The 15,382-nt window shown below is 38.6% G+C and overlaps 1 protein-coding gene across 3 annotated transcripts in view; it reads right to left on the bottom strand.

The window, feature by feature from the left end:
* Nucleotides 1–129: 129 nt before the first annotated feature.
* The window catches only part of LOC119135965 (A disintegrin and metalloproteinase with thrombospondin motifs 16), a 32,304-nt gene continuing 17,051 nt past the window's right edge, over nt 130–15,382 (bottom strand). For all 3 annotated transcript variants that reach the window (XM_037273998.1, XM_037273997.1, XM_037273996.1), the window contains 15 exons: nt 14,856–15,009; nt 12,035–12,130; nt 11,064–11,212; nt 10,147–10,319; nt 9,854–9,984; nt 9,538–9,661; nt 8,940–9,184; nt 8,676–8,811; nt 7,497–7,623; nt 3,891–4,092; nt 3,002–3,196; nt 2,832–2,888; nt 2,517–2,714; nt 2,253–2,400; nt 130–1,888 (listed from right to left, as the gene is read on the bottom strand). In XM_037273998.1, coding sequence (XP_037129893.1) covers nt 1,773–1,888; nt 2,253–2,400; nt 2,517–2,714; nt 2,832–2,888; nt 3,002–3,196; nt 3,891–4,092; nt 7,497–7,623; nt 8,676–8,811; nt 8,940–9,184; nt 9,538–9,661; nt 9,854–9,984; nt 10,147–10,319; nt 11,064–11,212; nt 12,035–12,130; nt 14,856–15,009 — 2,251 coding nt within the window. In that variant the 3' untranslated portion in view covers nt 130–1,772. The remainder of the gene's footprint in view (nt 1,889–2,252; nt 2,401–2,516; nt 2,715–2,831; nt 2,889–3,001; nt 3,197–3,890; nt 4,093–7,496; nt 7,624–8,675; nt 8,812–8,939; nt 9,185–9,537; nt 9,662–9,853; nt 9,985–10,146; nt 10,320–11,063; nt 11,213–12,034; nt 12,131–14,855; nt 15,010–15,382) is intronic.

Below are 15,382 nucleotides of genomic sequence, written 5' to 3' on the forward strand. Positions count from 1 at the left end.
CATGCAAGTGAATACTCTTCAAAGAAAACAGACAAGCATTTTGACTTTTCACAAATTTCACTCTGAATGAGTGTCAACTCTAAATAAAATCTGTTGTATCCTAGAAAGAACCGAAACATGTACATGACATACATTTAATTGTTCTTTTATTGACATTGTAAACATTGCTGCAACATTGCACAAGTCATTACCTGTCAGTTATTCTATAGCCAGAATAGACCAAGGTATTGAACCTGTATTACTATAACGCGTTCACACTGACCTCACACTCTGATTTATTGTGGGATTTGAAGAAAATATAGTTAGCAATTAAAAAGGTTATCATACATCTTAAAACTTTGACATACCATCTGTTGTTGATTGTCAGGTGTCAAACATACATTATTTAATTAAAAATAAATCAGGGATGCATGATAATTATTGACCCAACTATTATCGCACTGATTTAGGCATTACGATTAGATGTCAAAAAATCCGATAACATATATAAAAATGAAGATCCAATGAAGCAGTACTTTGCGTTTAATATAAAGCTTTCATACTTTTTGGTTGAAACAAAAATCATGTGCTGCTTTCTATAGAGGCCTGTAGTAAACTCTCCTCTTCTGAGTTTACTGAACGTCAGAAAAAAAAAAAAACAGTGCAGATTGAGAGGGACGGCCCAGTGAATCGTCAACACCCTATTTGATATTCATTTACTGTATCTTTTTGTTAGGCACTAAACTATGGCTCAAGTTTACACTTGATAATCCATTCAAAACAAAGTATTTGCTTTTTTAAAAAGAAAATAAATGTGCAATTTGAGAAATCTAGTTTTGGATTTTTTATCTACCAATAGTGAAGTCATATTTGGTTAGGACAAACCTATGGAATATCTCTTTCCTCCAGGTTTGGACAACCAACTATTCACTCAGAATAAAAATATAATAAAAAAAAATGAGTAAGTTGTGAGTTATCTGGATCAGTCTTAAGAAACAGGAATTTATTGGTATCAATATGAAAAACAAAAATTGTGCACCTCTTATATTTGTCAGCTTCTAATGAAACAGTATACAAAATAATGAATGGGCTAATGGTAGAGTAATAATTGTTCACAGTTATACTGCTTATTAATACATTTCTGCTGCAATGATGTATTGTACAGCTAATAAATAAACATACAGAGCATGGGTCAACAATTATTTTGCTCATTCATGAAACTTGAGGTTGTCACTTTTTAATGGTGACAAACAACATTGTAGCACCGTTGAGTATACAACTAGTACCTCAAATATTCAAGCTTTTTCCCCCCACCTTTTGAATATGAAAAATCATATTTTAACCAGCTAATACAAAACCCACTTTGGACTTGGAGTTTTACAGTAAAATGCTTTAGCTATGTCCCTTTTCGATAGCTCTTAAGTCTTGTCAAGCATTGTCTGCCAACAAGGACGCATCAGATGTTTGAACTTGTCTCCTTCAGATGGGGGACATGACAAGAACATTTTCTGGGATTCCTCTTTTTCCTGGCGGAGAGTTTACCACTTTATTTCTCCAAAGATCTAAGTTCTTTAAGCACAGTCTTGATCACATTCCTGTGTAGTACTTCTGGTTTTCTGATGTCCAGCATCGCAAGGAAAGAAAAAAATTGTTGCAGCTCGCTGGAACTTCTATTGTCCGTGCGCGTCGCACAAGCACACATCAACACGACTTTTCAAGCATGGGCATTAAGAATAGTCTTTTGACTATCTTAACTAGCTTCCTGTCTGCATCACAAAGATACTCTTCCGTGATTACAGGTTAGAATTTGAACAGGAATGGCAGCACTGCTTTCCATAAAACTTGTGGTTGCACACGCCATGCTGTGGCACCAGATAACACCAATGGAAGTAATCCCAACAGGCCACATCTGTGGAGAAGAAATAGGAATCATGTTTGCACAGTCAGCAATTATTAATATTATTTTGATCCTGTCAAATAGTTTGAGTATATACAACATCAACCCGATATAACTATTGTAAGAGCAAATGTATTTGATTAGGGATGTGATGATTCACTCATGACCTAATTCTATTTTCAATTTTCATTTGCCGATTTTGATCTGATTTTACCGATTGAGGGTCTTCCACAATAACTCTTTAGTGTGTTGTACCTACAGAGTTCTACATTTTTTAAATACATTTATAATACCTCTCTGACAGTATGAATCCAAACTGTACATTATTAATTGCAGTGATACTGTATACATTTTAGTCATAGAGGAGGTTCCATACCCTTTTTATCAGGTTGTGGGCAGAAGTTGGTATTACAAGCCTGAGACAGTGATGGTTTTAGATGGAGGGCGCAGGCAGATGAGGGTTTTCTATGTGCTAGGCATTGGACTGTCCTCGCCTGCACTCCACCTCCACATGTCACTGTACACTGATAGCAAAAAGACAAATGATCATATGAGTGATGCATAAATTGGTTTAACTAAATTTACTATCTTCTTTTGTGAGGAGATGGAAACATTTCAGATTGTACATTTTCTTCCTTACCTCAGACCAAGGAGATGCGTGCCATTCATGTCTCGGGAGAGGTAACGGTGGATGATGATGTGCATTCCACCGCTGGACTGATGGGGTTGTGCGCACTAGACACTCAGCTAAGAAGCAGGACCGATGGAGTGCCACTTTGGGCCTTGGGATATGCTGGCACTGTTTGGCGGCAAGTTCTCTGTACTTGCCGGCGGCATCCTTTAGGGAACCAAAAATTAGGATCTTAGTAACTAGAAGCTGTGACTGTCATAAGACTTGGGGAGAAAATCTATTGTTTCAAGTTAGGTCTATTCAGTCTGTATTATAAACAACTACCTTTTCAGCACACTTGATGAAACGTGCTTGATACCCGCGGTCACATGTTACTGAACACTGAAAATAAAAAATAAAGAACAGGGATGAGGGGAATAGTTTGTAAACAATTAACAAATGTATACAACCCTAGCACAATTTCATATTAGCTCCATCAACTCCTTAAAAATTACCTCTTGCCACGTTGAGACAAACCACTGGACTTTGCGTTGTTTCTGGCAGCGCTTGACGAAGCAGGATTCTTGACTAGCAGGTTTCGGCAAGCCTACGCACAAACTATCTTGCAGAGTCTGAGACTGTGTACCTGTGATTAGTCTTGTACACAACACTGTCCTCTTCCTCAGGCCATTACCGCATTTGCGGGAACACTGTTAACAGAAAACAAGATTGCTCATTACGTCACAGTTTAAACTTGATGCCCTTCTAAGTAATTGAAATTAAGGAAATAAATAAAAAATGTATATATTTACTTTCGGTTCTGATATTTGCTATATGTTTTCCTATGGTTCAAAACAAACAGACCACTGTTGTGCCACATTCAAATTAAAAGCGAAGAAGCTTCTCTGGACATAGCATACCAAAAGCAAGGTGAAAAACAATCCACATTTTCCAAAGAGTGACACATTCCTCAGTATGTTCTTTGAAATAGTCCTCCAATTCTCTTAATATCTATTATGATGCCAAGTACCTTTATCAACATCTTGAAAGAGTTTTGCCAAAGTCATGTGAATGAGTCTCTATAGTGGCACAGCGTGTCACAGTGTTAGAACACCACTTCTGCAAAGTAGTGCATATATTTGGGGTGACAAAACTTTGTATAGGATTTAGACATGTCGTAATAGAGCAGATCTCAATGGGCCCATATGAGTTTAAAGCTGTTGAGATCATAGTCATAAAACACAGTAAAGTCCCAGGTTAAAGGTTTTTTTAACTCCCCATTGAGCACAGCAGGAAGAGTTGTGTTTCTGCATTGAAAAAAAGTTTTGTTCCACTTGTGTCTGTGTTATCTCACATATGTTTAGCTCATCGACACTAGATGTGTCAAGGTGACCTTATATTCACCTGTGACCATGGGCTTGTGGTCCAAATTGGTGGACAACTCTGGGTGCTGCAGGGCTGCCTCCTGACTGGAGATTGCTGAGAACAGTAAGAGTCAGCAAGGATGTCATCTTTGGTCTGACTTTTTTGGACGCATTGGACCTGCCGTGTCTGCTCCCCTCCTCCACAGCTCTGACTGCAGGCTCCCCATGCCCCCAAAGACCAGCTGGGAAAACACAACATTGCCTGCTGAGTCAACAAGCCCAGCCTCCCAAGCCCTTATTCATATAGCAGGAATTCACAAATGACAGCGTGATAACTACACAATAGAAAATACAATTCCTCATAAAGTGATATTTTATAACTTTTGTGACATTTGTTTGATAAGAAAGTTATGGTCAACTGTAGGTATGGTTTAATATTTTTTTTGGGGTTTCAATAAGAAACACAAATAAGAAACAAAATATTACAGATTGTATTGGACAATTGATCACGAAGATAAGTCAATGGTCAGCATGCATATGGTGCTCAACTTGCATGCAACACTTCAAATGTTTCTGCAGCTCTTACTTGTCATCTGTTTCAAAAGAAAAAAAAAACTGTAGCAAAAAGTTATCTGCGTAAATACCCTCCGATGCATGGCAAGTAGTGACAAAGCCCACCGACAGAGCAAAGTTATTTAAAATAAATGAAAAAAATCTCACCTTGGGTAATTTACATTACATTTGAAAAAATGTCACTATTATTACAAAATGTAAGTTTTTATGACAGCTATCTTGGCCATCTTGCGCCCATGATCATCCACCCATCCATTTACTTTGTGTCATGCTTAACAACACAGAAAGGCCTGAGCCAAGATTCCTACTTGCACCTTGTTACCACAACAATGAACAATAATCCTATGAAAGTTCAAAGAAAAGTGGCAGAGCACTGACAAGAAAGATAATCCACCACTGTAATTGTGCGATTTTTCTTTTTTTTTTTTTTGCTATCTTTGACACCTGACACATTGCATGCAATATGGCCCACAGGCTTAACTCACCGAGCAGTTCGACATTTGTTCATGGCTGACTGGCTTCAGAGCAAGTCATAACAATCCAAACTCAAAGCTTTTTGACTGGAACTGAAAGCCATGTGTTTTAACCCCTACTTTTCTCATCTCTGGGCTCATCCCCGCTAGAAGTAAACACCACATGTGGTTTTTATTGCTCATATTTAGTCAAGGCTACTTAACAAATGTGCTGCAAGACTTATCGTCTCATAACTCTTATTGTGAAACAACCATGTGCATCGTTTTTAATTTTTACTGCATAACAACTTAATATTTATTCAGAGACTAATTAAAAGTTGAAGAGAACACCCCATGTGGTTTTTATTGCTCATATTTAGTTAAGGCTACTTAACAAATGTGCTGCAAGACTTATCGTCTCACTACTCTTATTGTGAAACAGCCATGTGCACCCTTTTTAATTTTTACTGCTTAACTACTTAATATTTATACAGAGACTAATTAAAAGTAAGCTGGCAATACACCTCGTGACCTCAAACTTAGAGTGCAAGTATATTAATCTTTCGTCACAGGGTTTATCATTTCTCCCAGTACCCCACCCTCCATTTCCCCAATCATCATTTGAAAATCCACCCAACGTGTACTTGTCATCACTACTACGTGTTATCATTTACGTATGCTGGCAAAACCTTCAAGGTCAAATCAAATACATACAAGAGCGTTTTAAAAAAAAAAAAAAAAAGATCATAATGCAATATGATATAATGGTAATACAAAATGGAAAAATTTGGTGGGACCTGTTAGAGATTTTGTTATTATGGTTGTTGGTTGGTGTCGTATTCAATTGAACTACATGCATGCTACTGACTTTGGTCAGTTCTTGAGAGTTCTTAACGTTCCAAAATTTTCTTATCGCGTTCTCATGAGAAGATATTCCTGCATACATAGCAGCACATGGACTCGCTCATTGTTTAGTCTTGGTCATGTTCTTGATCAAGATTTTTTAAAGCAACATCTTGATCACAACATGGCCAAAAACACTTTATCAATTCTTTGTCAGACACCGACAATTAAGATGAGGTCAGTGTCTCAGTTACAGTAAATCCTCTCATTTAAAAAGGCACATCATCTTTTTCAGCAATGTCCACTTGCAAGTATTTGGCGAATAATCCAAACCACAGCTATGAGACTACATGGGAGTACTTAAAGAAGAGCCCCAAAGGAAAAAAACTTTAACAGCAGCTCTCAAAAACAGATAAACTGTGTTGTTAGTCTTTAGAGATGGACATCTAATATAGTCACATTGAATTCTCTTATTGTTTTCCAAAGATGGTGTGTCTTAATATGCATCTATTGTACATATCTCAGCTCAACACCCTTGAATAAATGTAACTGTTCCAACAAATTCTTCAGAAGCGCACATTTTGTTTGTCTTTCTGGTTTCATAACCAATAAAAAGAGTATTCATAAGCATGTTAATAAGCATGTTCAAATCTGGATCACTTTTCCAGCACCACGTAAAAATCAAAACATCTATCCATCCATCCATTTTCTGAACCGCTTATCCTCATGAGGGTCGCGGGTGTGCCGGGGCCTATCCCAGCAGTCGGCGGGATACACCCTGAACTGGTAGCCAGCCAATCGCACAAAGAACAAAACAATGAATAAATAAATGCAAAATTCGTCTTCACCCAAGGTAAAAGAATTTGGAATTTCACTATTTTATTCAAGAAACATGCCTTTAAGGTTAATAATTGTATTATTTTCTTAAAGGTAAGATTAACAGTTTTTTTTGTTGTGCATATTATTAACAGAGGCTTACTTAATTCCACACTTTTTAAATGTAACATTTGCCTGTGGAGTTAAGAATGCAACAGTCCCTGGAATGAAATTGATAACTACTCGTGGGAAACAAAATTTATGAATGCAAAAACAGAGGTCAACCAGTGTATCGCAATGTTTTTTTTTTTTAATATATATAAACTAATAAAGCTAACATTGCATTGTCATTTTACTCGAATATCACAAGCAACATTCAAAAGGAATGTCTCTTGGGATCTAGATGCGGTTAATGTTTTGTTATCAGCTTAAGGATCCACATGTGAAATGGTCCTCTCTCTGTTCCAAACAAACACAGAAGCTAACCAGTACTGACAGTTTATGAGGAGGTTTCGTAGAAAACTGGCTAAAGGATGAATAAATGGATAAAATGAACATAACATACAACTGGAAATTCCCTTCTCTCTTTGTTTCTCACATGCATGTGTTAGCCAAAATACAAATAATTTTTCCATGATATGAAAGGAAAGAAGGTATCATTATGCAACAGGTGTTTAACTGGATTGGGAAAGGGTGGGAAAAGCAGTCTCTGCTTTACATTGTTTCTTCGACATTGATTTTTTTTTTATTATTAGAGCAGATGTGTGGCAATTATTGTGGCCAAATACACAAAGCAGTGAGGAAATGTGACGGCGGAGGAAGGAAAAAAAAAAATGACGTCATTATCTGACATTCCTGATTCTGTCCAAAAAGGTAGGAAAATACATTCTTCCATTATTGTGGTTGGAACCTTTGGCTCAAATGTTTAAATGCCCCACCACCTTTATCTGCTAAGGACTCACCTGGCAGGGCATGGTTGGATGTTGCAAGGCATCATTCCAGTAGTTGGCCTCGATCTAGGGTTACAGTATGATGTATTCACTTGCACTCGCATGTCTTTGTAACATGCTGCCTTGGTGTTCATTTGGCCTGTGTGAGGAATATGTTGCCATATTTATAATTAGAAGAACCATAAATGAGTACAAAATATACAGTACAAAAGGTCAATCACCCACTGAGTCAAAAAATACCTGCTTTTATTAAACATGCACCACAACAATAAATCTCCATTTTTATATAGTATATAGAGACAGTCTATAATGCTCATAAATAACAATAGAGCTATTCAAGAAATTCATAAATATGTGCTGCCACTCCAACCACAGATCTGCCAGTACTGGAGTTGAATTGATTTTGCCTATAACCACCCTTGAGAGGTGCGGTGGATATGATGAGCACGGGGAGGAACTTTAACCTGCAAGATCAATCGATACGAACTTACACTGCGGGGCTTTGTTCATATTCATCAAAGCCAGCAAGTGCAGTAATGCAACTTTGCACACTGACCTTCAACCTCAAATCATCAGGCTACCACAGTGATTAGCTGTGTCGGTGTGGCATGTTATTACAAGGCCACTGTGGGACAAAAGCCACTGGTCAGAGCCATACATCTGCATGCCTATTAGTGTTTGTGCATGTGTGTCTGTGTAAAAGAAACCACAGTGTCCCATCAAGGAGCAGCTAATGTCGTCTAAGTAATGACATGAACGGTGACTTCTTCAATTAACTTGCAAGGCCTTATTAGAGATCACAAAGGAGTGAGCCTTGTGAGTTTGTTCCTTCATCTACAAACTGTCCTTCTTATCTTTGGGTTGGCACGTTACATGGATCCAATGACCGGTAGCTAGTCGTGTATATATTGGATAGCAAAAGGAGCAAAGACTTGTATATTTAGCACAGGCACTTGTTTATTTGGTATGAATGAGTGAAGAAATTGTGTGGCAGTTCGTCAAAAGTAATATTTTGACACATTTTGTCGAGGGCAGAGTGCAGACTTTGCAAATTTGAAATTCAATTGATGGTGGTCCTATGTGGCCCCTTAGGAGCACTGATGTAAAATTGTGACCTGTTTTCATTATTTACGTTACCCACCCTTGTATTACAGTTTTGATGTTAGTAATGTAAAAAGCAAGTAAATGTACCTCCGGCACATGATGCTGAGCACTTGGAGCGTATGATGGCCCATGTGTAATTGTGTTTGAATTGATTCCTTTCTTCATCAGTTTTCATCAGTGTGTATTCCCAATGTACACCTGGATTCAAACCTTGCAACAATATCTGAAAGAATGTAATTCATGGAAAGTGTGTATCAAAGTAAAACAAATGAGCACAGCAGCAATAGGTGAAATTTGCTGCACGAAAACTCACACATAAAGTATATACCCATGGTTAGTCCAATTCATTACCTCAATAACCAGAGTCATATTAGTTGGTCCAGCTGATATGAGGCTCTCTGGTCTGTTGTAAGATCTTTTGTATTCAAAAATGGCTCCCGCAATGGGATGTCTGCCTGGCCAGTCCACCTGCCAATGTCCATTCAAGTAATAACGCCTCTGGGTGTCCCTGATCGCCAAGTAGGAGCTTGATGTATTCAGTTCTACAACACGAATAGAGCGAGCCCCAGCTGGAATGGTGATCACACCATAATACTCTGAGGAAACACAGTAGAAATAGTCAGAGTGGGACAGAAAATCAAGATTGACTATGTCAGTGCAAAGTTAAAGGGCATTCAAGGCAACAGCATTTGAAAATCTACATAATGTATTCTGTACCTATTAAAAAGTATTATTAAATGTATATTAATTAAATAATTTTTAATAAACAAAAATAGTTTTCCTGTTGCCATTTTTAAAATTTGCCTAAAAATGATAAAAAAATGTACACATTTCAGTCTAAAATGAAGAACCGGTGCAGTGTTTTTTTTTTTATTTGTGAAGATTAAATAAACTACATTGTCCTATAATAAAAAAATTGTCAGGACTATTTGATACAAAAATGACTTACGGTTAGAATGATGTTGCTTTGTGTACTGTCCTTTGTAGGTCTTACAGGTGGAGCTGTCTCCTTTACACACTCCGCAAACATCAAGCACAGCTGAAGACCCCAACACACGGTCACAGCCCACTCTCTGTTGAGAAAAAAAATATTCATCTGTCATTATACGTTGACTTATTCAATGCAATTAAATCTACTGCAAAAAAGGAAAACTGTTTTGAGTGGCGGTCCCTTCCATTGTGGTATTCAAACACGACAAAACATCAAAATTTGAAAAAATTTTGAAACAAGTCTTACTGTTTGACATAAGCCTGGAAATGATTACCTCACACAGGCCATCAATGCAAACATTAGAGCTGTCCTGTGAGCAAAGTGTTCCATCCTTGACTTTGCTGGCCAGGGCAAAGAAGAAGTCATAACCTTCAGCAAAGCAGTAAAGCTTGCATACGTCTTGATCTAGCAGGAGAGGATACATTCAACTTTTCACGACCATTTTCACACAACAAGCCATGCATCATGACATCAAAATTGCTCTTTTTTTCTAAGAGAAAATTATCATCAACAATTTTTAATTTAATTTAGCTGGAATCACGTCTCTCCCTTTAAATATTATCTTACCATCCACTTCTGTGTATGGTCGCCAAGTGTAGTGCCATCCTCTGAACTGTTTGCTGTTGAACTCAGCACATTGCAGTGCTCTGTAATCAATGGCATTTTGGGGGCAATCGTGGGTGTTGCACAGCTTGTACGACCGAGAAGAGCCTTCGCAGAACTTCCCTCCATAAGACGGTCTGTGACAGGAATCCAAACACAGATCATGAGCGATGCTCCAATAATTTAAAAGCGTCTGCCTCCTTCGGTTATATTAGCCCACTGTCACGTATCTGTTTTCTTTACTTTCAGATTACCTTCTTATATTTCCTGATTTCGATCGCCACATTTCATCTCCTAAAAACATTTATCTGTCACCATTTTCTCACCCACCAAGCGCCTGTTTGTCTTCTCTCCAACACGACCTTCACCCCCTCCCCCTCGTTCTGTCCCCCGTCATTTGTCACAATGTCAGCAAGACCCGGTGAAGAGGAGGCCTCAGCTTTTGATAGAAGGCTCCATGGCTGATTAATTATGCAAATATTCCCAAGTGATTTATGAGCAGGTGATTGTGAACAGACATGCCATGAGACCTAAACAGTAGCAAATTGTATACAGTACAAGCAGACGGCAACCTTCAAATGATCTTAAAAAGCCACAGTGGAAACTATCCAAATTTGTTGGCTGTGCTGTATGAAGATTGCAGCTTTGTTTTTTTTTCGAGTCCCAAAACCTTTCTGACAAACATTGAGTGTACTACCCGAGGGTGCACAGTACGAAACACAGTACGAAAGTGGTGCTTACCTACTACCAATCTCTCTATCACAGTACTACTAGTATGTTCCCATTTCATGAAACTGTAATTTGTTTGACACGTCAAGATTTTAGTGATGCTATTGTTGTGCATGTAACAAAGGGTGTGTTGCGTATTGTGTTTTCACTACCTGGGCTTATTGCACTGCCTATCCCGATAGGTGACACCACTCTGGCAGGTTCGCGAGCAGACTGACCAAGCTGACCACTCTGACCACTGGCCGTGCTGGGGCCTCGGGCCCTCATCACCGTGTTTCACACACTGACCTCTTCGACACCACTAGAGAAGACGATACGGCAAATGCATTATGAGGAAGCATTGTCAAAGCATCATTCCTATACACATATTAAAAATAGTTCATAGTCTTGGAAGTACTGTATATATCAACAAAAGCAGAAAGGGGTGGTCAAAACATGATTTAACTGATGTAAAAAAAGGTCACGGCACCATTTATAAAATGGAAAAAGGAAAATGTTGTGCTCCTTATTCACTGTCTCTACCAGCAGTTGAATTAACTCATAATACAAATGCGAAAATACAAGACAAGAGTTCCCATTAGATCTTATTTCTACTGATACTAATTCCTTGAAACCAGAGAGACTAGAAATTATGTTGGAAACTCTGCACTCATCAATCAAAGCATGCTTTATATTGTCTTTTTAGAATAAACATGCAACATTGAGTGCTACTTTGGGGGTCTTTTGTCTCTTAAATTGAAAACCCAGAACCCTGTTTTATTTCAACACTTGTCACAGATGCATTTAGTCTTGAGCTTAAAATGATCAAGTAGACAGGAGGTCAGGTCTCACTGAGGTTCACAATTACCACCACTCTCACATGCGATCCATCCAGCTAACCCCAGCACTGATAGTGGATTAGATGTCATGTGAATACTAGGTCAGTGACCAATAGATGTGCAAAGAGTTTATAGAAAAAAAAAAGGCATTAACTCATGAAGCAGTGACAGAACATATTTCAAAAAGGAGCATGACCTTGCTTCAAATCTCTGCAGGTAATGTTAGAACACAATCTGAAATTCAGACTTCTGTCACCGATATTCTTACAACTTTCACACACATATTATAAACAATGTTAAGTCACCATATCAGGCCCACAGGCGGAGCCTTCTGCTGCCGGCATGAACTTTGTCTCACACTTCCTCCCAATGCGGTGGCACCAAAGAGCCTTACAGATATCCTGGAAGAAAAAGAAGGCATTTTTGTTGCTTTAGTTTCATTTCCAAATGTTAAAAGTATGGTGACTAGCAGCCTTAGTTTATAAGTCAATTTTACAGTGCAACAACTTTATTAGCGTCAGGACAAAGGGCAACAGGAAAAAAGCTGGCTGCGGGCATCAGGTGGGTTAAATACTCCGATCAAATCCATTTCACTTGCACTCTGAACATGTGGAAAGTGCATCACAAGAAAAAGGATGAACAATGCTCAAAAAGTCCCCTCCCTGCCAGATACCCTAAACCAGTTCTTCACCTACTTTGAGGACTCCAACAACCAGTGCCCAACGACCCACACCACCACCCGATGTCACGTCCCAGAGCTTAGCCCCAGCTGACGTGAGAAGAACCCTGCAAAGAATTAACCCCCGCAAAGCTGCAGGCCCTGACACGATCCCTGCTCCATGTCACATACTATGAAGTCAGCTATTTATGTACAAGATAGCTGATGTAGCTGGCCGCTCATAAACACAAATCTGATCAGCGTTTAATTATATGAACGGTATCATGAAATAGTAAACTGACCATGAATTAGTCTGCTAACTGGCAAATAAAACACTGGACTTGGTTTGGTGGAAGTCTGCACTTGATTGAGGAGTGACATTTGAGTTATCTGATGAGGGTGTAATTCTTGAATGAAGAGGGGCACTTTTGATGTGTTTTCATTTGAACAGACGAGTAGAAAACAAAAATTAAATCACGAGAACAATAGAGCACAACTGTCAAACTCAGTTCACATGATATACGTACATACGTAACAGTTGGGATTCTCAGCAGTGGTCTGAAATCGTTCGATGGGAGCACTGTGTGGTTTCCCAGATCATGTTGCCAGAAAAACATAGCCTGCTATTTTTCAGCAATTCTATTTTCTTACTATCTGCATGTCTGTCTCAGTTTGACAAGGCAACACAGATGCTGACAGGCACCTTGGAGTCAGCCCCTTGCCATAAGGGAGCCACCCGGGAGTCCATCATAAGGTCTATTTGTCCAGCTGTTTAGCTTATTTAAGACTAGAAAATGTAAAAATGGCAATGTGAACAAATAGCGAATGGCAGTTAAACTCTGCTGAAGTATTCACTTGCAAGCATCTTACCAGCACTTGTGAGTACTGTTTACCCTTCCTTGTAATTACATGACAAATCCCCTTTGGGACCTTGGCCATCTTATTTCCTATCATACTATGTATAAATGTGTGGTAGTATGATCATTACATTTATTGAGTAATTATGTGATTAAAATATAGGAAAGATACACCTTGAAGACATGGTATAGTATCTGATCTACCTTGTACGGTGTTTACTAAAGCCCACCATTTATTAGCTTCATAGTATAGAGAGAATTTTAAATTGCCTTCCAAAAATGGCAATACATGATCTCACAGAGCAATAAACTGCAGCTGAGAGGCTGATTCTTGTCGTGTTTTGTTTAATGAGTGACAAATATTGAGAAAGGCCAAGTGTTGCTTAGGGACTCAAGCACCTCAGTGCTACCAGGTGCATGTGCAGGGAAATTGCATTCAGGCACAACTGCAGATACAAAACCAAAAGAGAGCACAAATAGTTTGTTGGTGAAATAGGGCTTAGGGCGTTGCAATGTTTAGGTGTTTTGACAAGTATGTTCAGGAGGATGACATGTGTTTATGCAATGAGGAAGGAAGAACCTTGTTACAATCTTTTTCAACATGTTGTACAAATTCTGTATGCTAAACCTCATTTAAGTAGGTTACAGTGAGATTTAACCCTTGGTAGGGAAAGGGTTGGAAATTAAAAATAATAACCTCAGAGGGATGATTATGACATTTACTTTAGTGGGAAAATAACACACGCTAATCTAAACCTCTCTCGTTTCCTGTTTTCAATTTGAAAAAACAGTTGTTAATAAAGTAAAATATTTTTAGTTCAGAGTTTATTGAATACAGCCTTATTATTAGCGTAGCTTTTTCACCCAGATGTTCATTTTTGTTTACATTATTTACAATGACACTCAAGCAGCTCATTCACACAATGGGCCACGTAATGAAGGACATCTGCAAAATCAAAAAGTCAATTCATCTAATTGAAAATAAATTAATAAAATACCCGACAGACTGTCAAACGGCAACCTCAGCAGTAAATTGACAATGGGAGAGCAACAAGAAGCGATTCCCACTGGCAATGAGCCAGTGTAAATTTTGTCATAGAGTCAGTGATTATTTTTTTGAGCAGCATTGCAGAATTCTTTGCTTTTTTTGTGTGTGTTTGACTTTGTGTGTGCATGTGTGGATGTGCAAAAGTGACACCATGCATGTGCAAGACAAGTGCAAGCAAGCCTGAGATTCACAGTCAGTTTCACCCGTGCTTTCCGACACGCATTTTTCCCCCCTTTGACCTCATTCCCTAAATCATAGTTTCAAGTTTTGAAATATAGCAGCACAACAGTTTAGCATTCATGCATATGAACAGTTTAGCATCCAAGTGGGATTTACTACAAAGAGTAGTGTAGTTTACTGCTTTTTCTAATTAGGGTTCCTGGTGACATGACATCAGACATTGGGCAAAAGGTGGGATACACCAATCAGACTGACAGACAATTCAACTCTCACATACACACATTTGCACAATTGGCCTCTTCATAAAATGTCAACAGTAAGAATGGCGTACACACCACTCCATCAAGGCGATGATTGTATGATGTATAAAAAAAGAAATCTACCTTTTTAAAATCAAGGGTGCAGAGCTTGGCCTTCTCCCCAAACTGCCATTTGCACTGCGTGTCTGCATCATATAGCTCCCCTGGCAGCTTTTCGGGATAACGGTACTCCTCGACTCCACTTGGTTCATCTGATAGGCACAAAGCCTGGGCCGAGCTGGTGAAAAGTACAGGACGGCGGAATACATCAGAGTTCTTGTTCTTTCCATTCTGTATTTTACATTTAAATGTCGCATGTGCACAAGACGTTGATGTGGTATTCTTCTCATCGTGAATAAACTGCCTTCTTCCCACCCACTGTGCTCCCCATAAGAAAAAAATCCAAATCAAATTTTTTTTACCCTTTCATGGTATGTTAGGTTGGCTAGTATAACAAATAAATTGCAAGGATTTTAGTGGGAAACTTTTGACACAGTCTACTTAGAGTTATTCCTGGTGAGAAAATACATAAACTGGGATGTCTCCTGATGAGTGGAAGGAAATCCTTATCTTTCTAGCCACATTACTCACGACTGATTGTTTGTATTGCT

Source organism: Syngnathus acus, chromosome 16, assembly GCF_901709675.1.
Source record: "Syngnathus acus chromosome 16, fSynAcu1.2, whole genome shotgun sequence".
NCBI classification, from domain to species: Eukaryota; Metazoa; Chordata; class Actinopteri; order Syngnathiformes; family Syngnathidae; genus Syngnathus; species Syngnathus acus.